This window comes from Camellia sinensis, chromosome 1, assembly GCF_055761805.1.
Source record: "Camellia sinensis isolate YWXY chromosome 1, ASM5576180v1, whole genome shotgun sequence".
Classification (NCBI taxonomy): domain Eukaryota; kingdom Viridiplantae; phylum Streptophyta; class Magnoliopsida; order Ericales; family Theaceae; genus Camellia; species Camellia sinensis.
In genome coordinates, this window is record NC_138961.1 from 169979210 (window position 1) to 170004800 (window position 25591).

At 38.1% G+C, this 25591-nt stretch overlaps 1 protein-coding gene across 1 annotated transcript; it reads left to right on the plus strand.

Moving 5' to 3' along the window:
• Positions 1 to 5629: 5629 nt before the first annotated feature.
• On the plus strand, positions 5630 to 25253 carry GCL1 (GCR2-like 1). The gene is made up of 5 exons (XM_082888889.1): positions 5630 to 6660; positions 6798 to 6988; positions 9491 to 9602; positions 23357 to 23827; positions 24677 to 25253. Exons 1-5 carry the CDS (start codon positions 6502 to 6504, stop codon positions 25019 to 25021), a joined length of 1278 nt encoding a protein of 425 aa, XP_082745015.1. The 5' UTR covers positions 5630 to 6501; the 3' UTR covers positions 25022 to 25253.
• Positions 25254 to 25591: the final 338 nt, after the last annotated feature.

Here is a 25591-nt window from a genome sequence, read left to right on the forward strand (position 1 = left end):
TTAAAATAATTATAAGGCCAAGTTTGGGAAGACTAAATAAGTGCACTTTTTGTCTTTTTGGACTAAAAAATTGAGGTTGAAAATATGGATGTTTGGGTTAACTTTTTGACTTTTTATTGGAAAATGTGTAATAAAAAATTGTAAAAATTGATTTGTAGGGAAAAATTTGAATTGGGAGTTGTGCAGCCGTAATTGTTGACTTTTGGTGAATAGTGTTAACTTTTTAACTTTTTGAGTAACTTTTTGGCTTTTTGACTTTTTTGGAACATCCCAAACTTATTTTATTTTATTAATTATTTTAATTTATTTTATCTTTTATAAATTTTAATCTTAAAAAACTAATTTTTAACTTTCCAACCACCCCCGTATATATATATCTGAATCATTTTCATTGAGAAAAATACTTACAAATTTGCATTTGCAAATATCAGTGTCTAACTGTTCAGAAAGTGCGCAGGTAGATAAATATAAAGCCTTACAAAGAGAAAAATATGATTATAATTAGTTAAATAATTTTTTTTAATGTGATTATAGTTAGTTTAATAATTCTTTTTATTTATTTATTTATTTTATTATGTGAAAAATGTGATGTGATTGTAGTTTGTTCAATGACTCTTTTTTTTAATATGATTATTATAGTTAGTTCAATGGTTTTTTTCTTTTAATGTTATTTAATCTTTTTACTTACTATTTTAATTTTATTTTTTGATTTTTTAATATGATTGAAGTTAGATAAATATAAAACATCACAAAGAGAAAAATGTGATTATAATTAGTTGAATGGTTCTTTTTTTTTAATGTGATTGTAGTTAGTTTAATAGTTCTTTTTTTTCATTTATTTATTTTATTATGTGAAAAATGTGATATGATTGTAGTTTGTTTAATGACTCTTTTTTTTTAATATAATTGTTAATGGTTTTTTTTAAATATTATTTAATCTTTTTATTTACTATTTTAATTTTATTTTTAATATGATTGAAGTTAGATAAACATACTGACAAAGAAAAAATGTGATTGTAGTTAGTTCAATGGTTCTTTTTTTTAATGTAATTGTAGTTAGTCAATGGTTCTTTTTTCATTTATTTATTTTTTTGATTATGGAAAAAATGTGATGTGATTGTAGTTTGTTCAATAGTTCTTTTTTTAATGTGATTTAATCTTTTATTTACTGTTTTAATGATTTTTCTTTACAATTATTTATGAAAAAAATATGATTGTAGTTAGATATCATAAAAATATTTGTGATTTGATTTGATTTTTTTTTTCTGATTTGATTTTTAAAGTACCAATTATTGATAATGATTAGATTGTATTTTGAAAAAAAAAAATTATAATTGATTTTTTTAACTCACTGTTTTTTTTGAAAAAAAATTATTGTGTTTTTTTTAACTATCAATTCATTAATTTGTGATTTGATTTTGAACTTACTGTATTTTTTGAAAAACAAAATAGATTGCACTCATTAGGGTCACATAATGTACCAATTATTGATAATGATTGGATTGTATATTAAGCAAAAAAAAATTGTAATTGATCTTTTTAACTCACTATGTTTTTTGAAAAGTAAATTATTGTGTTTTTTAATTATCAATTGACTTAATTTGTGATTGATTTTTTTAATTATCTATACTATATATTAAGCAAAATGGGGTTTTTAACCCACAAGACTTGTGGGAGCTCCAATATCCCAATCTGAATTTTCTAAATTTTTTTATTTAAAAAAAAAAAACTCAACATTTATTGATTTGGTCAAAATCTCTTGATCAGCATTTAAAATCCCTCATACAAATAATTATAGATACAACCTGTGTATAGTTACTGCAAAACCCTTTTTAACTTCTCCCATACACTATGGGTAGTGATAAAAATTGTTAAATTATTTTTATAAAAAATCTTTAAAAACATAATTTATATATTAAAAAAAATCTAACACAAATATAAATATTTAGGTGCCGCTTGGTAACACTTACGTTTTCAGTTTTCTGTTTATATTTACAAAAATTTTAAAAATTCAAATAAAAACTTGTTTGGTAAAATTTTTGATTTATAAATCAGTGGTCTCAGTTTATAAATTTGGCCAAAAAATAAAAACACAAAAAATGTGTTTCCATTTTGAGTTTTGAGTTTTTTTTTTTTTTATCACCCAAAACTAGCCACCATCCGCCATCATTTTCCACCACCGTCTTCCGACACTACCACCCACCACCCACCCCCCACCACCACCACCTGCCACCACCACTCACCACCCACCTGCCACCACTAGCCACCACCCGCCACCACCCACCTGCCACCCACTCGCCACCACCACCCACCCCTTGCCGCCGTCGCCATTACCACCACCACCACCACCACCACCACCATCACCCACCACCCACCCGCCACCCACCTGCCACCACCACCCACCACCCACTGGCTACCGCCTACCACCCGCCACCGTCACCCACTCACCCACTACCACCACCACCACCACCACCTGCCACCCGCTATCTGCCATCCACTTGTCACCACCACCTGCCACCACCACCGCCACAACCACCCACTTGCTACCACCTGCCACCGTCACCCACCCACCATCCGCCACCCACCTGCCACCACTACCCCCCCTACCACCACCACCACCTACTCGCTACCATCCACTACCCACTCGCTACCACCCACCACCCGCCACCGTCACCCACCCACCCGCCATCCGCCACTCACTTGCCACCACCAACCGCCACCACCACCATCACCACCCACTCGCTACCACCCGCCACCGTCACCTACCCACCTACCACCACCACCCGCCACCTACCCGCCACCACCACCCACTCGCCACCTACCCGCCACCCACTTGCCACCACCACCAACCACCCGTCACCACCACCACCACCATTACCCACCATCCGCCACCGTCACCCACCCACCCACCACCGCCACCCACCCGCCATCCGCCACCCACCTGCCACCACCACCACCCTCCTGCCACCACCACCACCACCACCACCACCACCCACTCGCTACCACCCACCATCGTCACCCACCCACCCATCACCACCACCCACCCGCCACCACCCACCGCCACTAGCTACCCACCACCCACCGTCACCACTTTCCACCACCGTCTTCCGCCGCCACTTGCCACCACTTGCCATTTCTCACTCTTTTTTATATTTTAAATTTTTTTTAAACATTTTGTCAATTACCAAACGCGTTTGTAGTTTATGTTTTTCTAAAAATAAACAAAATCCAGTTTATAAAATTTTTGTAAATATAAACTGAAAATGTAAACATCACCAAACACACCCTTATAATTATCTCGCGCATAACGCGGGTGATAGGCTAGTACTATATATTAAGCAAAAAAGGATTTTTAATCCCAAGGTCTGTGTGAGCTTCAATATCCCAATCTGAATTTTCTAAATTTCTTATTAAAAAAAAAAACTCAGCATTTATTGATTTGGTCAAAATCCCGTGATCAGCATTTATTAACTTTTTTCAATCCACATGTCTTTCCACATGCTTACATTTATTGATTTGGTCAAAATCTCCTGATCAGCATTTAAAATCCCCTCTTACAAATAATTATAGGTACAATCCGTGTAGAGTTACTGCGGTACCCTTTTCAACTTCTCTCATATACTATGATTAGTGATATGATCGTTAAATTATTTTTATAAAAAATCTTTAAAAATATAATTTATATATTAAAAAAAATCTAAAATAAATATAAATATCTATAATTATTCCGTGCATAGCACGGGTGATAGGCTAGTATATTTTAAGGAAAAAATGGTTTCTAACCCCCAAGCATTGTGGGGAGTTCCAATATCTCAATCTGAATTTTTAAAATTTTTTATTTAAAAAAAAACATCAACATTTATTAATTTGGTCAAAATTCTCTGATTATCATTTATTAACTTTTTTAATCTACATGTCTTTTCACATGCCTACATTTATTGATTTGGTCAAAATTTTCTGATCAACATTAAAAATCCCCTCATATAAATAATTATACACTATAATTAATGATAAAATTATTAAATTATTTTTATAAAAAATTTAAAATAAATATAAATATTTATAATTATTTCATGCATAGCACAGTGATAAGTTAGTAGTTCGTAAATTTAAAGTGAAGTGGTAGAATGGCCCCATTCTTTTCGCCCCTGATTACAAGTTTAAACCACTCAATTACATTTTGGACCCTTTAACTCATTACGATTGTAAAATTATAGTAGAATAAATTACTATTTGATAAATTATTAATATATCTTAATGGTTTCGGATCACTTAAATAAGCTACATTTTGTTTTTAAATTTTTTATTTTTAGTGACTTATTTTAAAAGTTATGTCAAAACTTTTTACTTTTTCCGTTCGTCTCAAGACGTATTAAAAGGTTTTTTTTTTATAAAAAAAATTCAAATAAAAAATAAGCCAAAAGAAGCACACAAAATTTTTTTTGCTTATTTTTTTCTTCTTTGATTTTTTTTATAAAAAATTATAATTTTTCGGTCCGTTTTGTCGAGTTGAATCTAAAAACTTAAAGTTTTTTTAAAAAAAATTTTAAAAATTATTAAAGACAAAAATAAGCCAAAAAATAAGTAAACACAAAACCACACTGTTTTTTGCGATGATTTTTTACATTTGTTACTAAAAATTGACTATCAGTGACTTTTTTATTACGATTTCTATAAATTGTCGTTAAAACTTATAATTAATGATTTTTGTATGAAGAACTTTTTTAAATTGTCGCTGAAAACTGAAAATTAGTGACTTTTTTTGTGATTTTTTTTTAAAATGTCGCTAAAATTTATAATTAATGACTTCCTGTGATAAAATTTTTGAACTGACACTTAAAATTTAACAATTAGTGGCTTTTTTTTTAATGTTATTTGATGAAAAACACCGTTGATTATCACAAAACTTATTAGACAATAATTTCACCTATCAGAACCCCAAAATTATTTCATGGGTAAATTACACTGACACCCCTAAGGTTTGGTCCAATTACATTCCACCTCCTGACTTTTTGAAAATTATATTCCCACCCTTGTAGTTAATAGTATCATTTCACAAACTCCGTACTTATATAAAAAGCAACAGCTCCTAGTAGAAAAACAAAGAAAATTATATTAAAAAAAAAAGGAAAGGAAATGAAAAAAGAAAAAAAGAAAAAAAAAGAGGAAGTAAAAAAAAAAAAAAAAAAGAGAGTGTATGAGCTCAATGTTTTCATTCTGTCTAATAATTACAATGATAGAAAGTTAGTATAATTATTCCAACGTCAGGGTGTAATATGTATTAAATTCAAATTTTATGAGCTATGAGTGCAATTTACCCTTATTTCATACTATCTTAAAACTGTCTATAAAATATAATTAATGTTGTGTTTGGTTAGGAGATTTGAAAAAAAATTTAAAAATGAAAAGAAAAAATGTATGTAAAATTATGTAAAATATAGATATATTTTTATTTATATTTCACTTATATTTTTATTTTTTTTAAATGTTTTTACAAATTTCTCGACTATGCAAAGAGGATTTTTTTGAAAAAAAAACACAGGCGCGGCCGCTGAATAAACTTTTCATAAACTAGGGGGGGAATGTGATTATCCATGTGTTTTTGTCGCTGAACTGCTTTTTCATTCGCACATAGATAACGTGTTTCTCGATTGAATTTTTTGTGGAGTTATTTTAGAGTTTTTTTTTTTTTTGGGTGCGTTTAACCTATGAAATTTTATGTAAAATTATATATAGTATGCATTACATATTGGAGAATTTTTCTTTTTCACATGATTGAGTTTTTTTTTTTTTTATAAATGATTATCCTGAATTTTTTAAAATATTTTGAGCATTTTTTTTTCTTTTTAAATATACCTAACATAAATACACCTAAAAAGTAAAAAAAATGTAAAAAAAATATTTAAAAAATTCACTAAATACCAAAAATATAATAAAAATACAAGAATTCAGTACATTTTTTATATTTCTATGTATTTATTAATTTTTTAAAAATATTTTTTCACAAATTTTTTACTTTTTAGATACATCTAAGTGAGGTGCATATAAAAAAGTAAAAAAAATATTTAAAAATTTAAAAATATTCACTAAAAACAAAAAAAATACGAAAATCAAAAAACTCAATTTTTAAAAAATTTAATTCAGAAAGCTCAAACCAAACACACTGGATTGTTTCTTTAATTGAGTATTATTATACTTTTAATTTTTATAAAATTAAATATCAATTATTAAAAAATATACTATTGTTTCTTCAATTGAGTATTATTGTATTTTGTGAGAAAAAAAAAATTGAAATGATTATAAGTTTGATAAAATATTTTATTTTATTAATTATTTTAATTTATTTTATCTTTTATAAATTTTAACCTTAAAAAACTATTTTTTAACTTTCCAACCATATATATATATATATATCTGAATCATTTTCATTGAGAAAAATACTTACAAATTTGCATTTGCAAATATCAGTGTCTAAACTGTTCAGAGAGAGCGAAGGTAGAGATGTCATCGGTAGTGGGGTTTGCTTCTCAGGAAAGCAATAGTTCAGAAGACGGAAACGAACAGCTCGATTTGCTTAATATTCCGGATCCAACGGTTACGAATCTTCTCTCATTTCCAATTCAGGCCTTTCTGAAAGCGGCGGTTTCCCTCAAAGACCAGGTACGTCAACAAACAACCATTACTGAAAACTTTGAATTCCAATTGGTGGTGGTGGGCGTAGGATAAGGTTGTGTCGTCCTTAGGAGCAAGTTAACTGAAGCCGGTGGTGTATGTTTGTGTGTGGGTGTGTGAGTTAGGTGGTACAAGTCACGTGGGAAGGATGGTGTGAAGAACAGGGGAGTAGTACGGACCCAACCGCATTCACGGGTTTGCTCGGGACAGCTTTCACATGCTTGCGGTCCTACGAGGCCACCAGTAGTCAGCGGGATTTGCTATTGTGCGCCGAGGTCGTCGACATTTGTGCTTCCATTGCACGCAACTCCACCAGGTGATTCCTTGCTTTCCGATTAATTAATCAACGCCACTTTAATTCCAGCGGTTACTAACCTCGTGTGCTAATTGGTTAATTTTATAGTATAAATTCATTGGTAATAAATTTACGAATTCACAGATTCAAAACCGATTGTGTATTTTTTTATGATGCATGAGAGATACGGTAACCTGCCTCATCCTCTAATGCCATCTTTAACGGTGTATCAAATTTTACATTAAGTTTAAAATTTGATAAAAAAATCACTTTTTCTCATTTTAATAATTTCATCAAATTGATATCAAAATAAGAATAGAACAAAAATTTCATCAAACTGAGGGCAATCTTTTCATTATTCTATACCGTTAGACGGGGGCAACCGGTCAATCGGTTCCCTTTCAAATAGGTAGGTTCAAACAGGTAACAGGTTCAAATAGTTAAAAAAAAAAAAAAAACTTACCGGTCGACCCACCGGCATGGTTATTAGAATCCCAATCCGGATCTTACGATCCATTTGAGTGCAATCGATCTGGATTGTGTAAAAAATTCCTTATAGGTAGGATCTTTTGATCCTGGTAGTGGGATCTTATAGGATCGTGGAATCCCGATCCGAATCCGATCCTATCTGATCCAATTTACAAGCCTTGTTTTGTATTGCATGACATATTTTGTTGTAAATTTTATATTTGTTGTCTAAATATCAATTTATGTTGTCAAAATAAATAATAAAAATTAAGTAGTATTGAATTAAATAGACTAAGAAAAACAAACTAAGAAACAAACATTCAAATATTACGGTAATTTAAGAAAATTAAATAGTCGGAAAAACAAACTTAGCTTTAGCGGAGTCTAAGAAGGGTAAGATGATTGTAACTTTATCCCAATTTCTGGAGAAATTATTTTTTGTGACTCGAATCCGCTCCACCAGGGATGCTAACGACAAACCTTATCATTCGACTAAGCTACTCTTTTGAGTTCTTAATCTATTTTCATATCCAATTTTGTTAAATATTTTTTCTTCACTTTTTATGCATTATTGTACATTGTAAAGTATTTTGTTATAGAATTCTTCTTTTTCTTCCCCTTCTTTTTTTGATAAAATACAGAACTTTTACCATAGAGTTTTTTATTGCATAATATTATATGTACATTTTACATGGAGTATTATATTTTTCACAATATCTTCACTTCTTTTTAATAAAATATAGGTTCATTTTGTGTATACTTTATAAGAAATATTTATTTAAATTAAATTATTATGTAATTTGTCTTTTTCGGTAAGATCTTACGATTCTCGATCCGATCCTATAAACACCTCCAACGATCCAACGTAGGATCCTGATTTTAACAACCTTGCCCACCGGATGACCCTTCCCTTTTGATGCACTGTTGGAGCAAGCCATATAAGAGAAAATCAGTTATTTTTTACTCAGATTTGGTAAAAAAAAGTAATGCACCGTTAGAGATGCTCTAATGTATTTCAACTTCTTCTTTTTTTAATAAATAAATAAATTAATTAAAATTAAATTTATGCTTTAAGGGGTGTTTGGTTGGGGCTATCTGAATACCCAAATAATGCCAGGAATGTCCAACAACGACCGGCTATGTATGCTATCCGGAAAAATAGTGAAATTAATGAAATCAACCACATTTAAAGCCTCCAGTTTTATTGATTTACTTTATTTTATTAGGTGAGTGAACCATCAAATCTCCTCTTTAACCTCTGCAATCTCAGACAATCAACTTTGCGTATATATATATATATATATATATACTCCCTTCGTCCCAAAATAACGGTCCCTTTTGGGGAATCCAACTTTTTTTGATAGTGCAATTATTGCTTTTGAAAAAAGTTGATTTTCCAAAATTATCCTTTTGATAGTACATTTTTTGGGAATATCAATGTCATAATTGTACTTTTTATATTATTTATTAATTTAAAAGAAGGGCAAAATAGGAAATTTATATTATTTTTGTACTTGATTTTTGAAGAGGGACTAATATTTTAGGACAATGAAAAATGAAATAAGGCCATGTTTGATTCACAACACTAATAGTGAAGTATTAATAATCCCATCAAATTAGTGTGGTATTAACTATCCCATCCCTACCCCATTACTAATAATCCTACAAATTTGTTGGATTAATTATCCATTGGATTAATAATCCTAAACCAAAATGTCAAAACAAACATAGGATGATTGGGCCCACGGATTAATAATCCTAATCCCATGCTTTAATCCTTCCAATCAAACATGCCATAAGGGACTAATATTTTGGGACGGAGGGAGTAATTGATGTCATTTATCCTCGAACCACCTGAATCCGGACTATTAGAATTTGGAAATGTGGGCACAGTTGCAGTGAGATTCCATTTGTTAACATTACATGTAAATATGACACTATATACATAATATCTACATTTTTTTATATTTTCATTAGCAGAAAGTTTGAAGATAAAGATAGCGATATTATTGTTTATTTTATTGGGGGGAATTTAATAATTGAATTGATTGGCAGACACGTGACATTTTTGTGCGGTAAAGGAGGCGTATATGCGCTTGGTGCAGTGGTAGCTAATCTGAAGGGGGACCATCAGAAGCGTGACCTGTTTCTGGATCTCTTCCATGAGGTATATATATACCACCACTCATGTCAATTATGGGTCATCCTCACTGGGTTATACTAACCATTTAAATATCACTAGCTGGTAGACGACTTTTTTGAAAATTCCTTTTTTTTTTTTTATATAAAAAATTAAATAGTTTCAATAATTATAGTAATTGTTGTTATATGATTTTGTCATTATTTTTTATAAACATATTTTTAAAATCAAAATCTACTTAATTTGAATTTTATCATAAATAATTTACATTTAAAAAAACTTAAAAATGAATGGATTAAATAATTAAAGTAGGGCTACTGTGAGTTCATAATGGATTGAACAAATTAGTCCTTTCGACAGATTGGATACAATACACGAAAAATCTCTTGGACCCCACTGGGTTGACCCCACCACCCCACTTATTTTTGATTGACTGACAATTATTATTATTATTTTTTTTTATCTTGCTCACACAGTCCCACGTGGAAGTGGGGGGCACTGCGGGTCACCCCCACCCAGCAGTGCTCGATACAATACAGGCCCTTATTTGGGAAATCAGATATATGAATGAATATCTCCTTTAACCAATTTGGGTCATAAAATATCCATTTGTCTATAATCCAACCAACGGGTAGTATTTAATATAGGCCGTGTAATATTCATGGCCTCACAATAAGCAAGTTGGGCCCTACGTGTTGATTTTTTCCCTTAACTTCTGTGGCTGGCCTATTTAGGGTTCCTTTACGTAACAGTTTTTTTTTTTTTTTAAATATTAATTAACATGGGCTTGTTTTAACTTGTCTTAGTTACATGACCCAAATTAATCAATTGTTGGCAACTACACTTTTAACAAGACCCTTTGTTGAAAGGGATGATAAGAGCATCATGGTGGACTTTTTAAGAAGCGTGTTAGTCCAATGTTTGTCAATTATCAATTGACACATCCAATTTACTACTCCAATGGATATATTAAGTAGCCTTCTAAACTTGCCAGAAGCTAACTTAGTTGTTAACTGAGTGTCTTAGTCAATGAGAGAGGAGGCGGGGTTCATATATTTTTTTTACATTTTATTCTTCATATATAACACATTAAAGTGAGTCTCACTCTCATTTAATATTTTTTAACGTACACTTTAACACATCTATTGGAGCACCCATTCACTCCCGAAATTAACTTGACACACAAATTGGATCCATTTTTATCACTTTTTTTTTTCTTTTTTTCCCCTATTAACATCCAAAGCCATTGCATTAGAGATGCTCTTAGCAACCAACCAGTAGACAAGTTAACATTATGAATGAAGTGGATTAATAATTTCACATAACATCAATGGAGCTATAATAATTTGTTTTTGCAATCCCTTGGACTTGTTTAATTTGAAAGGGCTGATGCAAATAGATAAAAGTTTGATTTGTCAATGGTAGTGTGCTTGATTAAAAAACTACAAGAAGAATGCTATGCTTTCAAACTAATCACAAAGCCTAATATCCTTTGCTAGGTTTTGAGTTTCCGATAGGAAAGAAGATTGAACTTTGCCTTTATCTTTGCTCCCATTTGTCTGTTTTAAACACCCGACAACCTCCCAAAAAGTAGAAAAGAAAAAAGAAAAAGAAAACCTCATAATTTATTGAGAGGGAGAAGTGCTACAAGTATATAATACCTTGTTTCGACTGATGAAGATGAAATGTCACTAAATGTTTAGTGCCATATGCAGCATCGTTTTGTCAAAAATATATGATGATTATTTTTTCAAAGTTTATTCATCGTAGTCTCTTGACTTTGTTGCTTTAAGTGGTGTACGGGGAGGAAATAATTCTCCTCGTATAATCCTGTTGACCAAGTCCACGCTCCTCCGTACGACGTCGCTTTATCACCTGAAAACACAAACGTGAGCTAGCCGGCGGGTGAGTGCCGGAAACCTCTCCGATGCCTGAGTCAGTAAGCTTGACAAATAGACAAAGTTTTATGTTCTCAGAAAGAATTGTGTTCAATTACCTCCTCCAAGGTGATGTTTGTGAGCTTTTACAGGTTTCAAGTGGCATAATCCTAGTAGGACTTTTATTTCTCCATGCAGAGTCCTCCTAGGATTCATACTCCTAAAGGATAATGCTTATCCTTTTACACCCCCCACTGCTTAAACCAAGTGGGATGGTTTTCTCCATGGCCGAACTACCATTTGACCGAAGTAAAACTGGCTATGCTGAGCCACAAAGTAAGCCGAACTATCCTTAGTTCAGCCCTTCCCTTTACTCTTCCTTATATCGGTTTCTCATCTGTTCAACCCATGGTGTGTTTGGACCGAACCAACGACTCTCGACCGGTATAACTCCTTGACCGGTACACCTCTAAGGCCGATATAACTTCAAGGCCGGTCTAACTCCAAGTTGCTCCCGGACCCGAAGTACATTTACAATCCTTTAACCGAAGTAACTTTATAATTCCTGAGCCGAAGTAATTTTATCTCCCTGGGCCGGAGTAACTTTGTTTCTCCTAGGCCGGAGTAACCTTGCTCTCCTGGGCCGGAGTAACCATTACGGCCTTTTTACTTAGTCCTTCGCACTTTGGGCCTCAAAGCCCAACTCGCAGCTCGGCCCAATTTTTCCCAAAAATTACCCTCTCAATTGCCCCTTAATTCCATCTGCGCAACATGATTGGGATTACCAGTCTACTGGCCGAGCTAGAGTTTATTAAGCCTTTCCAGCCGAGCTAAAAACCCTTTAGCCTCTCCAGCCGAGCGAAAAACCCTCGGGCTCTCCAACCGAGCTAATTTTACTTCGGGCTTCACTTTGTCCGGTCAAAACGTCTCTTCAATCACGACTGTAACGCTTCCCTTTCCGTATACACGTGGCACGCCCCCATTCGTAGAAGGCAGCTGTCAACGCCGTCTTCGTGTTTCGTAATTTTTGAACAGTTCCCGCTTCTTCCCTTTTCTTTTCCCTCTCTCTAATTTCACAAAACACTTTTTTCATACTTGAACCATTCACCTTTGGATTAACCACTCTATCATTTCCTTTCTTCTCTCTCTACCTTGTGTTCTTGCTGCTCTTTCGTTGCTTCTGAAGACTGATCTTGCTGCCATCATCACATCTTCAGTTCCCTCTTCTTCAATCTTGGTAAGTAAACTCATTTTCCTTCCTTCGTTTTGCTTTCGTATCTGTTCTATGTATTTGGTTTAATGTGTTTTTGCAAAACATGTTCTTCGCTTTCTGTTTTGCTTCTGAACTCTCAGTAGAACTCATGTATGTGTATGAACTATTCTGTAGAAAATTAGTTTCTGATCCAAAGTCTTGCCCCAACCGAACTAGGATACTGTTTTTGTGCTACAGCGGTAGATCATCTTAGACAATTAACCGAACTAGAACTTGTAAGATGACAGTAGCTTTGAAAAATAAATTTCCGATTCAATTTAGCCGAAATAAGATCACCGAACGAAGTATGAACTCAATAAACCAGGAACCTCAGTCATTAACCGAGCTAAGCCTTTGGGGCTAAGCCAGCTTTCTCGGTTTCTATATCAGACTCCGAAAGCTGCCCCTAGAGGCTCAACCGAAGTAACAAAACACATAGGTCAACCGATTTAGGCCCTAGGGCTAAGCCAGCTCTCTTAGTTTTTAGACCGAACTAAGAAAGCCGCCCCTAGATGGCGAACCGGTCTAATAAGCAACTTGCTCAAACCGAGCTTACCAAACCTTTTGCCAAACCGAGATATCACCTGCCCTTAAAGCCGAAATAGGGCATTTTTACCTTGTTTTTAATTTGTAGCACGGTCCTATGATCTGTGCTTAACCCTTTTGTTTTCTACTTTGCAGACTTAGGTTGCCCAGGCATTCCTTCTTGTGCTCAACCAAGCTACTTGAGTCCAATCTTCCGACCGAGATAACTTATTAATAATTTATACCACAAATGGGTAAGTATAGGTATCTGGTAGATACCCCAGGTGGCATGGCCGAATTCCGAAGGGATTATGGCATTCCAGGTGATGTACACCTTACCCTAGCCAAAAAGGAAACCATTCCGTGGAACAACCAAGGCTTTGTCCCCTTTACTGTTTTATCTATTATAGAAACCGGACTAAGGTTCCCAGTCCAGCCTTTAATTTGCGAATTTCTTAGGCAAACCAGACTATGCCCAGCCCAGCTATCCACTAATACATACTGGATAATAATGGGTATTGCCGAGTTAAACCGCCAAGCAGGCTTGAACCTCGGTTTAGCCGAAATCTTCCACCAGTACTCCATAGGTTCCAAAGATGATGGCTGGGTTTATTACCTTAGGATACGCCGACGTAGAGAAAAGATAATAAAAGATACCCCGGATAAGGATGTTAATGACGACGACTTCTTCTGGGTATTGGGCAATTTTGAGGATCACCAAGCCCAAATCCCAGGCCGAAGTATTAACTGGAAGAAAGGAGAACCTGGTAAAGTTACTTCGGTTTTATGCATGTCTTTCTTTTACTTCGGTTTCAGGCGTCATGAACGATCTAACAGTCGTATATTTTTTGCAGACTTGGCCCATCTTGCTTCCTACTATAGTTACCCACATCTGAACACACTCCGAGCCGCACTACGGATTAAAGAAAGAAGTTGGGCCAAGCTTCTAAGCTTTGAACCGACCTACCGATATAGCGGTCGTCGAAAGGCCCGAGTGACCGATTTCCTTCTTGAGGAAGCACCAGAACCGGACCCAAACTTGCCCGAAATACGACTTGTCCCATTAACTGCTGAAGAAGAGATGGCAAAGAAAAGCAGAGTTAGGGCCCTTCTGACTGCAACAACCAGGGCCGAAGTACCACCAACTATTGAAACGCAGCCTGCCGTTGTGGCCCTCCCTTCACAACGGCCTTCTTCCTCTCGCCCTTCCAAACGCGCCTGATCTACATCAACCGAACAGCAACTTATCGATGAGGTTGAATCCATCCCCCAGAGTCCTCCACCTATCCTTCAACCGGAGCAAACCGATCGAGCTGAACCTTCCAATTGGTCTCCGAAGCTAACCTTCAACGACCGAGATATCAAAGTTTCCGATTCGGTTGTTGCTGAAAAAGATCATTTGTTGGCATTCAACTTGGCCAAGAGTGTGTGCCTCCCAAAAGATATGGAGCACCACTTAAAGCAGCTAAACACCGAAATGAAGTCGATCCGGTCCGCATCGAAGTCCATGATTTTGGTAAGTAGCTCTGTCAGTTTTTTTTCCTGTCTGATTTCTAACTTTTACTTCGGCTTAAGAGAAGTCTTCGTTTTGTCAGGCCTTACAGAAGAACAACATCACTTACATGAAAGTCCAAGAGCTTAGAAAAACCACAAGGCAGGCAATGGCGGAAGCCGAGGCAAAGGTGGCCGAGCTAGAAGAAGCTGAAAAGAAAATGGCTGAGATGCAAGCAGAGAACGGCCGACTTGCCGATCTGGTTAATTCGGCTGAAGCGGAGAAGCAGAAAGCCGCCATCGCTATGAAGGACAAGTATCCGCGGGAGTTGGTGAAGCTTGAGAAGAGAAAAGACACCGAAATAACTCAACTAAAAAAGAGCGCGGAGGAAGCCGAAAAGGAGGGGTACAAGCAAGGTTACAAGAAGGCAGAAAATGCCTATGTTAAACAATGCGACGCTGCCAAGGAGCTGTTCTTCAAGTGCGGCTGGAGGGCGGCTGTTGAGAAGCTCGGTCATGATCAGCAGACCGAGGTCTTCGACCCTCCAGCTTACTTTATACCGAAGTCCCTTGCGGAGTATGCGGATGCCTTACAGCAAGAGTTTCTGGAAGACTCCGATTCTGATGACTCCTCTGCTCCCGAAGACATTCCGGTTGTTAGTGCAGACCCATCACTTCGGTTGGAGCCCATGGTAGAGGACCTACCTATCGAACAGCCAAATGAAAATCTTAGAATAAAATGCTTGCAATGTGCCTAACCTTAAGGCTAACTTTTACAAAGAACAACTTGTGCTAAAAAGAATTGCTTGTTTTATTGAGGAAAGAAAGAAAAAATTACATATGTTTGAAGAAGTAAAGTTAAAAGTAAAATAACTTAAGATTGGCCGTATTCCATGGCCTAGGGATTGCCTTGTCATCCTTGTCTTCTAGGTGGTATGCCCCTTTGCCTGCTAACCCAACCACCTTATAAGGACCTTCCCAGTTTGGGCCTAACTTGCCATCTCCTGGGTTTGAGGTGTTTCCCATTACTTTGCGCAGTACCCAATCTCCAATCTTGAATTGTCTTGGATGGACCTTTTTGCTGTATTTTCTGATTAACTCTCGTTGGTATGATGCTATGTGGACTAGTGCTCTTTCTCTTCTTTCTTCTGCAAGGTCGAGTTCTAAGGCTATGGCTTCTCCATTTAAGTTTGGATCAAAATTTTCGCTTCGAATTGTGGGGAGGCCAACTTCTAGTGGGATTACTGCCTCCATTCCATAGGCTAAGGAGAATGGTGTTTCTCCTGTCGATCGTCGAGGTGTGGTGCGGTAAGCCCATAAAACGTGAGGAAGTTCATCTGCCCACTTGCCTTTTGCCTTTTCTAGCCTTTTCTTTAGTCCATCCAGGACGACTTTATTTGATGTTTCTGCTTGTCCATTTGCTTGAGGATATGCCGGTGTAGAATTGTAGAACTCTATCTTGTACTCTTCACAAAAGTTTCTAAAGATTCTGCCGTCGAACTGAGTACCATTGTCTGAGATCAGTGCTTTTGGTATGCCAAACCGAGTGATAATATTTTGCCAAACAAACTTCTTCACGTCTTTTTCTTTGATTGATGCCAATGCTTCTGCTTCCACCCACTTTGTGAAGTAGTCTGTTGCTGCGAGAAAGAATTTTCTGCCGCCGGGCGCTGTTGGAAGTGGTCCTACTATGTCCAAGCCCCACATTGCGAAAGGCCAAGGGCTAGTTAATGGTAGGAGTTCTCTTGCTGGTTGATGACGCACTTGAGGTAAGGCCCAGAGAATGACTTTTTGTATAATGCCAAAGATGGAGATAGCCAAAATCGCTGCGATTTTGCCCTTATTCTGTTGGCTTCTTTTTTCTCTTCTGGTAGGATGCCGTCTTTTAGGAACAGGATGATGGGATCCATCCATGAAGGGCCTAATTCTGTGCAACATACTTCTTCTGCTGCGGGGTCTTCTATGCTTGGTTTTGGTAAGAAGTTGATGAGTAATGGATGAGGGATTGATGTATCTGCCATTGAGGCGAGGCCTGCTAGTTCGTCCGCTCGGCTGTTTTCCTCCCTGCCAATTTGTTCTATCCTTACTACGTCAAACTTCTTGATCTCTGTTCTGACTAACTCTTGGTATTTGGCCATTCTGTCATCCTTTGCTTCGTATTCGCCAGAAATTTGGTTTACCACCAGCAGAGAGTCACTGTATACCATTAGTTCGGTGGCCTTCATGTAGTATGCTGACTTGAGTCCTGCGAGAAGCGCCTCATACTCCGCTTCATTGTTGGATGCTGGGAAGCCAAGGTTGATTGCTTGCTCTACAACCAGGCCGTCTGGAGAGATGAGGACTATGCCAAGCCCTGCACCATGCCGGTTGGATGCTCCATCCACAAAGAGCTTCCACATCTCTCCAACGAATAACTTCCAGCAAGTGGAAGGATCAGATGATGTCGTGGGGTCAAGAATGGTGTTTTCTTCAAAGTCCATGTTGGCTGTCTGCCCTTCGTCCTCTGTTTGAACCGCTGGTGAGCTTTTGTTTGTCTCTTCCTTGTTGTCTTTAGTATGGTCTGCCTTGGTGTTTGATTGACTACCTTCTACTAGGGGTTGCGCTATTCCTGCGTCAACTTCCGTCCCTAGTTCGGTTGTGTCAGTTAGGTCGACTGAGCAGATATGATGACTTCCAGGAGTAAACTCTGCGACGAAGTCTGCCAAAGATTGGGCTTTTATTGCGGTCTTGGGTTGGAACTTGATGTCGAATTGTCCCAACTCTACTGCCCACTTCAAAATTCGCCCACTAAAGTTCGCCCTTTCAAACAGAGCTTTTAGTGGAAAGGCTATGAGGACGACTATGGTGTGGGCGTGAAAGTAGTGCGCCAATTTTCTGGATGCCATCATTAATGCTAATGCTAGTTTCTCCAAGGGCAAGTACCTTGTTTCGGCTCCCAACAATGTCTTGCTGACATAAAAGATGGGCAAGTGTTGTATTCATTCTGCACGAACCAACACTGCGCTGACTGCGTGCTGAGAGACTGCCAGGTACAAAAAGAGTTCTTCACCAGGTACTGGAGTAACAAGTAGTGGTGGGGAAGACATGTACTCCTTCAAGCTTTCCAGAGCTCGGTCGCATTCTTCATCCCACTCAAACTTGGCCTTTAAAGCTTGGAAGAATGGTCGTAGTCTGTCTGATGACCTGCTTATGAACCGGTTGAGCGCAGCTGCCATACCAGTGAGATGCTGTACTTCTTTGACTGAGTTTGGTCTCTCCAACTCCTGGATTGCTTTAATCTGAGAGGGGTCTACTTCTATACCTCGGTTGGTCACCAGGAAGCCCAAGAATTTGCCAGATCCAACTCCGAATGCGCATTTGGATGCATTGAGGCGCAACTTGTGTTTCTTCAGGATCTAGAACATCTCGCCTAGATCTTTAAGATGGTCATTCTCATCCTTGCTTTTGACCACCATGTCGTCGATGTAAGCCTCCATTCTTCTGCCTAACAATGGTTCAAACATCTTGGTGACCATCCGTTGGAATGTCGCCCGTGCGTTCTTTAGGTCAAAGGGCATGACCTTGTAGCAATATAATCCCCTTGGTGTCGTGAAGGATGTGACCTCCTGGTCTGGTTCATGCATGGCGATCTGGTGGTAGCCTCTGTATGCATCCAGAAAGCCAAGTCGGTTATGCCCTGCCGTTAGGTCCACCAGCTGATCTATCCTTGGTAGAGGAAAGCTATCTTTTGGGCACGCCTTGTTGACTGTTTTGTAGTCGACGCAGACACGCCATTTACCATTCTTTTTTGGCACTACGACTATGTTGGAGATCCATCTTGGGTAGTGCACTTCTCTTATTGCTCCTGCCTCCAGCAGGTTGCCTACCTCTTCTGCCACTATTTCGGCGTGGTGGAGTGCCGATCTGCGTGTGCGTTGGATGACTGGTCTGGCGGATGGGTGGACATTGAGTTGGTGACTGATGAAGTTTGGATCAATACCTGGCATGTCGTAGGGCGTCCAGGCAAACACTTCGATATTAGAGGTCAAGAATTCCAAGACCTCTAATCTCTCAGTGCTGGACAACGATGAGCCAAGGAAGAAGAACTTATCCGGGTTCTTCTCATCTATTTTTACCTCCACCAAGTCCTCCACCGCTTTCTGATCAGCCTCTTTACCAACGTCCGCGAATAGTTCATTACTTTCTGGTTCTTCCACCGAATGAACATATCCTTTGGCAGCGCGGCTGCCATTCACCGTGGCGAAACATTGTTTTGACATGATCTGATCTCCATAGACTTCTTCAATTATACCGGTGTCGTTGGGGAACCGCATTACCTGATGGTATGATGACGCTACCGAACGCATGGCATGCAGCCATGTTCTGCCCAAGATGATGTTGTAAGTGGAGGGGACCTTCAATACCCAGAACTCCACTTGTTTTGTTACGCTTCTCGCTCTGACCGGAAGAATTATTTTGCCGACGGGCCATTCTGGCATGGAGTTGAATCCAATTAGGGGAGAAATTGCAGGCGCCAAGTCTTTGTCTTGCAGCTTCAACTGTTTGAATGTTTCGTAGTACATGATCTCACATGAACTACCCTGGTCAATCAGAATCCGCTTGACGTCAAAATCTTTGACTCGGAGAGTGACAACCAGAGCATCATTGTGAGGACAGTATATTCGATCCAGGTCTTTATCCGAAAAAGACATGACGTTTGTTGCCTCTGTCTTCCCTTTCTTGGTGGCTGGTTGGGCACCTAGCACTTCTCTAAAGTGCTCAGCCTTTTTAATTGATCCTCTGAGCTCGCATACGCGCTCAGGTTCAAAAACTCCATGTATGACATTGATAATACCTTGAGGTGGTGCGTCGATTGGCATTCTGTTGGGATGGTTATTATGATCTTGGGGGGCCGGTTGCGTCCCTCCTTCAATGTATTTGTCCAAGTGGCCTGCTGCCACCAATTCTTCCAAGTGCTGTCTCAGTGGCGTGCAATTCTCAGTTCGGTGCCCCTTTTCTTTGTGGAAGGTGCACCGTGATCTGTCGTCGTAATTTTTCTGAGCTTCCCCTAGCTTGGCTGGCCACTTGACAAAAGGCTCATCTTTTATTTCGCTCAGAATCCGATATATTGGTTTTTTGAACACCGTTGTTATGGCAGTGCGGATTCTCAACCATCTTTTGTCTGGGTCTTCTCCGTTATCTCGTCTGTCACGCCCGCTTTTATTCTGCCGATCTACTGTATTGACCTTTGCTGAGGTCTTCTTTTCTGGTACTGCGGTTGCACTAGATTTTGCTTTAGCACGTGCGCCATCCTCTTCTACCCTGATGTGCTGATGCACTCTCTCCATCAGGGCTTCCATGGTAAGGGGTGGCGTCATGGTGATCGAGTCCCTTAGTCTGTTTCCGACTGGAAGGCCTCTTTTATACTGTGCAATGGCTAGATTGGTGGGGCAGTCTCCAATCTGGTTGAATGTCTCCCAGTAGCGACTGTTGTAAGATCTGAGGGTCTCTTTTTCACCCATGTCGATGGAGAGCAACTGGTCTATTTCCACCGGTGTTTTAGTGTTTGTTCGAAACCTTGTTACGAACGCTTCTGCCAATTGGGCCCAGAAGGCTATGCTGCCCTCTGGGAGCTTCTCGAACCAAGTCAAGCCGAGGTCGCCAAGGCTTGATGGGAAGAGTATGCACATTAAAGCCTCGTTTCGCCTGTACACAGCCATGACTTGGCGAAAGTGGCTCAAGTGTGAATACGGGTCCGTCTTTCCTTTATATGTAGTGAATTTTGGCTGAAGGAAGCCTGATGGTAGGGGAGCGTTTTCGATTGCTGGAACAAACGGCGAAGTCTGTAGTCTTGCCAATGCTTTGTCCGTTGGTTCGTAGGCTGGTCGCGGTATGGGCATTCCAACCTCGACGCTTCCATGCGTCCGAGGAGCCAACCGCTGTAAGGCTGAAACTCTATATGGATCCCTTGCCCTGGCATCCTCCTTGCATCGTGCTTTTTCTTCGAGCACGGTTCGTAAGTCGGATGATCTGGGTAATTCTGTCTGTCTGGATCTGGTTTGGTGTGAATGTGAGGGCCAATATGTGCTTCCTTCAGTGTATGACCTTTCAGATCTCGTCCTCTCAGACCTGGAGTGACGAGTTCTAGAAGACCAGGATTGAGTGTCGCCTGTCCTGAGGCTTCTGCTCTCTCCTTGTGAGGGTGTAGTGTTCCTACTACGATTCTCTGAGTGGCGAGGGGGCGTCTTGTTTTTGCGCCCCTCTCCTGTCGCCACCTCCTTTTTCTTCATCTGGCGTTTCAAGGCCTCCATGTCCGCCGCCATCTTTTTTATCAATTCATCTTGTTCTTTTACGCGATCTTCCAGAGCTTGAGGGTCAATCCTCCGTCTTTGTCTGTCGGGACTTTGAGAATGGGACTGACAGGGGCTGTGAGTCCGTCTCCCCCTAGCATCCCTCCTGGAGGTATGTCTTTGGGGCTCCAAGTCCGCCATGGGAGGGACAGAAGGTAATCCTTCACGCCTTGCGCCCCCTTCTGGAGTTAGTCCGTCGACGGCGGACTGCGGTAGTTCTTCAATGTGTGCCATTGATTGAGAAAAGGAGAAGCTTAGTCAAGAGGTTTTTTGTTCTTGTCTGTTCTTCCCACAGACGGCGCCAATTGTACGGGGAGGAAATAATTCTCCTCGTATAATCCTGTTGACCAAGTCCACGCTCCTCCGTACGACGTCGCTTTATCACCTGAAAACACAAACGTGAGCTAGCCGGCGGGTGAGTGCCAGAAACCTCTCCGATGCCTAAGTCAGTAAGCTTGACAAATAGACAAAGTTTTATGTTCTCAGAAAGAATTGTGTTCAATTACCTCCTCCAAGGTGATGCTTGTGAGCTTTTATAGGTTTCGAGTGGCATAATCTTAGTAGGACTTTTATTTCTCCATGCAGAGTCCTCCTAGGATTCATACTCCTAAAGGATAATGCTTATCCTTTTACACCCCTCCACTGCTTAAACCAAGTGGGATGGTTTTCTCCATGGCCGAACTACCATTTGACCGAAGTAAAACTGGCTATGCTGAGCCACAAAGTAAGCCGAACTATCCTTAGTTCAGCCCTTCCCTTTACTCTTCCTTATATCGGTTTCTCATCTGTTCAACCCATGGTGTGTTTGGACCGAACCAACGACTCTCGACCGGTATAACTCCCTGACCGGTACACCTCTAAGGCCGACATAACTTCAAGGCCGGTCTAACTCCAAGTTGCTCCCGGACCCGAAGTACATTTACAATCTTTTAACCGAAGTAACTTTATAATTCCTGAGTCGAAGTAATTTTACCTCCCTGGGCCGGAGTAACTTTGTTTCTCCTAGGCCGGAGTAACCTTGCTCTCTTGGGCCGAAGTAACCATTACGGCCTTTTTACTTAGTCCTTCGCACTTTGGGCCTCAAAGCCCAACTCGCAGCTCGGCCCAATTTTTCCCAAAAATTACCCTCTCAAGTGGTATCAACTTTGTGAAAGGATGTGTTTCTTGAGTGTAATGGAGAATCCATTCGTTGCTTTTTCAATGTGGTCCCGATCCTTATCTTCTTTGTTGGCAAAAGCTAATCACATCCTAGTCCCTGGGGGGCAATATATATAGTAAATCAACAAAAACATGCTAGGAGTCTTTTGTTTTCTGATGCCAATCTTCACTCCTTTGGTAATCAAGAAATCAGAAGATAACCTTAATTTGATCAATTAAAGAGAGCAAAAAAACTTAAAACTATAATTTGAGGTTAAAACTAAGTGGAATCATAGGACATCAGAGAATGAGGGTGGTGATGGATGTATTGATCTGATTGAGATCATGCAACTCCTGCATTCTAGTGCTGTAAGCAAACCAGAGTGTTCCTAAATTTCTGTTTCAAGATTTTACAGCTACTGATGAATTGAAGTTTTCGTTTGCAAAAACTTTGTAGATACACACGTGTGTATGTTGAATTTATGGATTGTTCTGAGTAGCCTCGACAAATAAGCGATAGCTCTCAGAGATCGAAATCAAATGAAAAAACTTAAGATTGCTTTTGGTAGACCTTTGTAATTATGATTTGAGAGTATGAGTTGTATTTTGAGTTTGTGAGTTTTAGAATTATGATTTGAATGTGGAAAATTTATTTGGTGAAAGAGTTTTGAATTGAGTAGGAAATTTTTGATGTGACATTTGATATTTGATACAAAAACTTACAACTCATAACTAAGCATACAACTGAAAATTCTATTAAAGTATATAATTTTTTTTTAAAAATTCGAAAAATATTTTTTTTGAATATATAAAAATTAACATATCAATTGCAAAAAAAAAAAAAAAATTGCACTGTTCGGTCAACCAGCTGGAAGACCGGTGGGATGTCCGGGTGAGATGACTGGTTAGGTCAAATTTCAAAAAAAAAAATTCGAAAATCGGGCTTTACTGAGAGTTTTCTGCGGAGTATTGTGTTTGTTGTGGAAAATTAGTTCCAAAACTCTATCCAAACATGATGTTCCAATGTAGGGGTAGAATCAGGATTTGAAAATCCTTCCAAACAGAGCCTAAAGTTTTCTTGGTAATAATTTATGTTCTTTTGAAATATTTCTTCTTAATTTTTTTGAATTTTTTTTTTTTGCTAATGTTGATTTAATTCATCAATTCTAGGTGGCGCAAGAAAGAGCCCTCCCCGTTGGCCCTGAGGAAGGAGGTTTTGGAATGTCATATGATCTTCTTTATGGGCGTGCTGGATTTTTGTGGGCTGCTTTGTTTATAAACAAGTATCTTGGACAAGAGACAATACCAAATGATCTTCTCATGCCAGTTGTTGAAGCTGTGTTAGCTGGAGGCAGAGCCGGGGCATCTGACAACACTGCCAGTCCACTGATGTATAGATGGCACGGAACAAGGTACTGGGGTGCAGCCCATGGCCTTGCCGGTATATTACATGTTTTACTTCACTTTCCCCTATCACAAGAAGATGCCAATGATGTAAAGCAAACTTTAAGGTACATGATGAGTAATAGATTCCCTCATAGTGGAAATTACCCCTCAAGTGAAGGGAACCCGAGGGACAAGCTTGTGCAATGGTCTCATGGAGCAACTGCCATGGCTATCACTCTCTGCAAGGCGTCACAGGTCAGTTGTTTTCAGCATTCAGATTATTATATCCAAACATATGGGAAAAGTTGTAAACGGGTTTAAATAATATGTTTGGCTAAAGCTAAGAAGTCACATTTTTTTTTCTAAACTTTTTATCTTTAGTAACTTTTTGTAATTTGTGTCAAAAGTTTTTATTTGTAAGGTCTTTCTAGTTTAGAAGGATCTAAAAATAAAAAATAAATTAAAAAAAAAAAGTTCACTAAAGAGTCTTTAGTGAATTCTTTTCAATTTTATTTTTGATTATTACTTTTCTGTTCCGTCTAGTATAGTATGATGAATTTTTTTTTTTTTTTGAAAATTTGTAAAATAAGTTCATTAAAGACGAAAAACTGCTACAGAAAAACTACTAAAAAATCAATTGCCAAACCTAACCCAAACATTGAGGTTCTAGCTATGAAATAGAAATGAAATTGTGAAGGTTGCACTAGAGAATAGAAAAATTATAATCATAATCAAGAATTCACTGTTATAATATTCTTGATTATGGAACAAATTGAGTGAGAATAAAAAACACATTCAGAATAATACTCGTCTCAAGAGATAGGGTCCAAAATTTACACTACTAGCTTTTATATCCATATCAATAATACAAATTTATATCATCTTCACATAAATGCAAATTGATTCATGAGCCAAAATAGTTCCCAGATTCATAATTTCCAGTAATTGGTGTACAAAGTCGAACCTTTGAAGGTCTTAATTTAGTCTTGAAAGCTGATACCATACCACGAATATTAAATACTCTGCTGAAATATCATGTAAAAGTTTTTATGCTGGAATTTAACTACCACAAATGTATTGTAATATCGTACTGTGATTCTACAGGTGTTTGTAAGCGACAGAGAATTTCGTGATGCTGCTATTGAAGCGGGAGAAGTAGTGTGGAAGAGTGGGCTGGTGAAGAAGGTGGGACTTGCCGATGGTGTGGCTGGGAATGCTTATGCGTTCCTTTCCCTTTACCGTCTAACAGGAGAAGCCATATATGAAGAGAGAGCAAAGGCATTTGCAAGCTTCTTGTACCATAACACGAAGAAGCTTGTGAGTGAAGGACATTCTCAGGGAGTGGCAGACCGTGACTACTCTCTTTTCCAGGGACTAGCTGGAACCGCTTGCCTTTGGCTTGATTTGCTTGCACCGGAAAACTCCAAGTTCCCCGGGTATGAACTTTAGGTTACACTGCGATGGGCTGATGATGTTTGCAGTAACACCAATGCTTGGTTTGATGATCAAAACCTTGTATTAAAACCCATATAGAGGTACAAATGTAAAATGTTTTTATTTTAAGTGTGAATGGTAATTCTAACTTGTATATGAGCATGTGGAAGGCTTCAGAGCATATCTGAACTCTGTTTGTATGTTTGGATTTTTGATTTATGGAGGAGTTTGCATACGAAATAGAAAAGGTGAATGATAAGTATATATACAAAAATAATAATAAAATCTAATTTCTACTGGAAAATGATTTGTAAATAGAAAGTTTATACATTCATTAGAATGATGTGTGGACAATGATGAGCGTTTTAACTTAAAATGGACATAAGAAGGTTGAGAGTGGTAAAGGAAATTCCTTGTGGTGTAGAATTTGGAGAATTTTTTTTTTTCATCTTGCTTGACTCTTATTTCAACAGTTTTTAAAATTATGACTCGTTTGGGTATTCATAATTTTAACAAGAGTAATGAATTTTCTATTTAGTTTTAGAAATTATAAATACTTCATTTACAGAATTTTTTATTTAACAG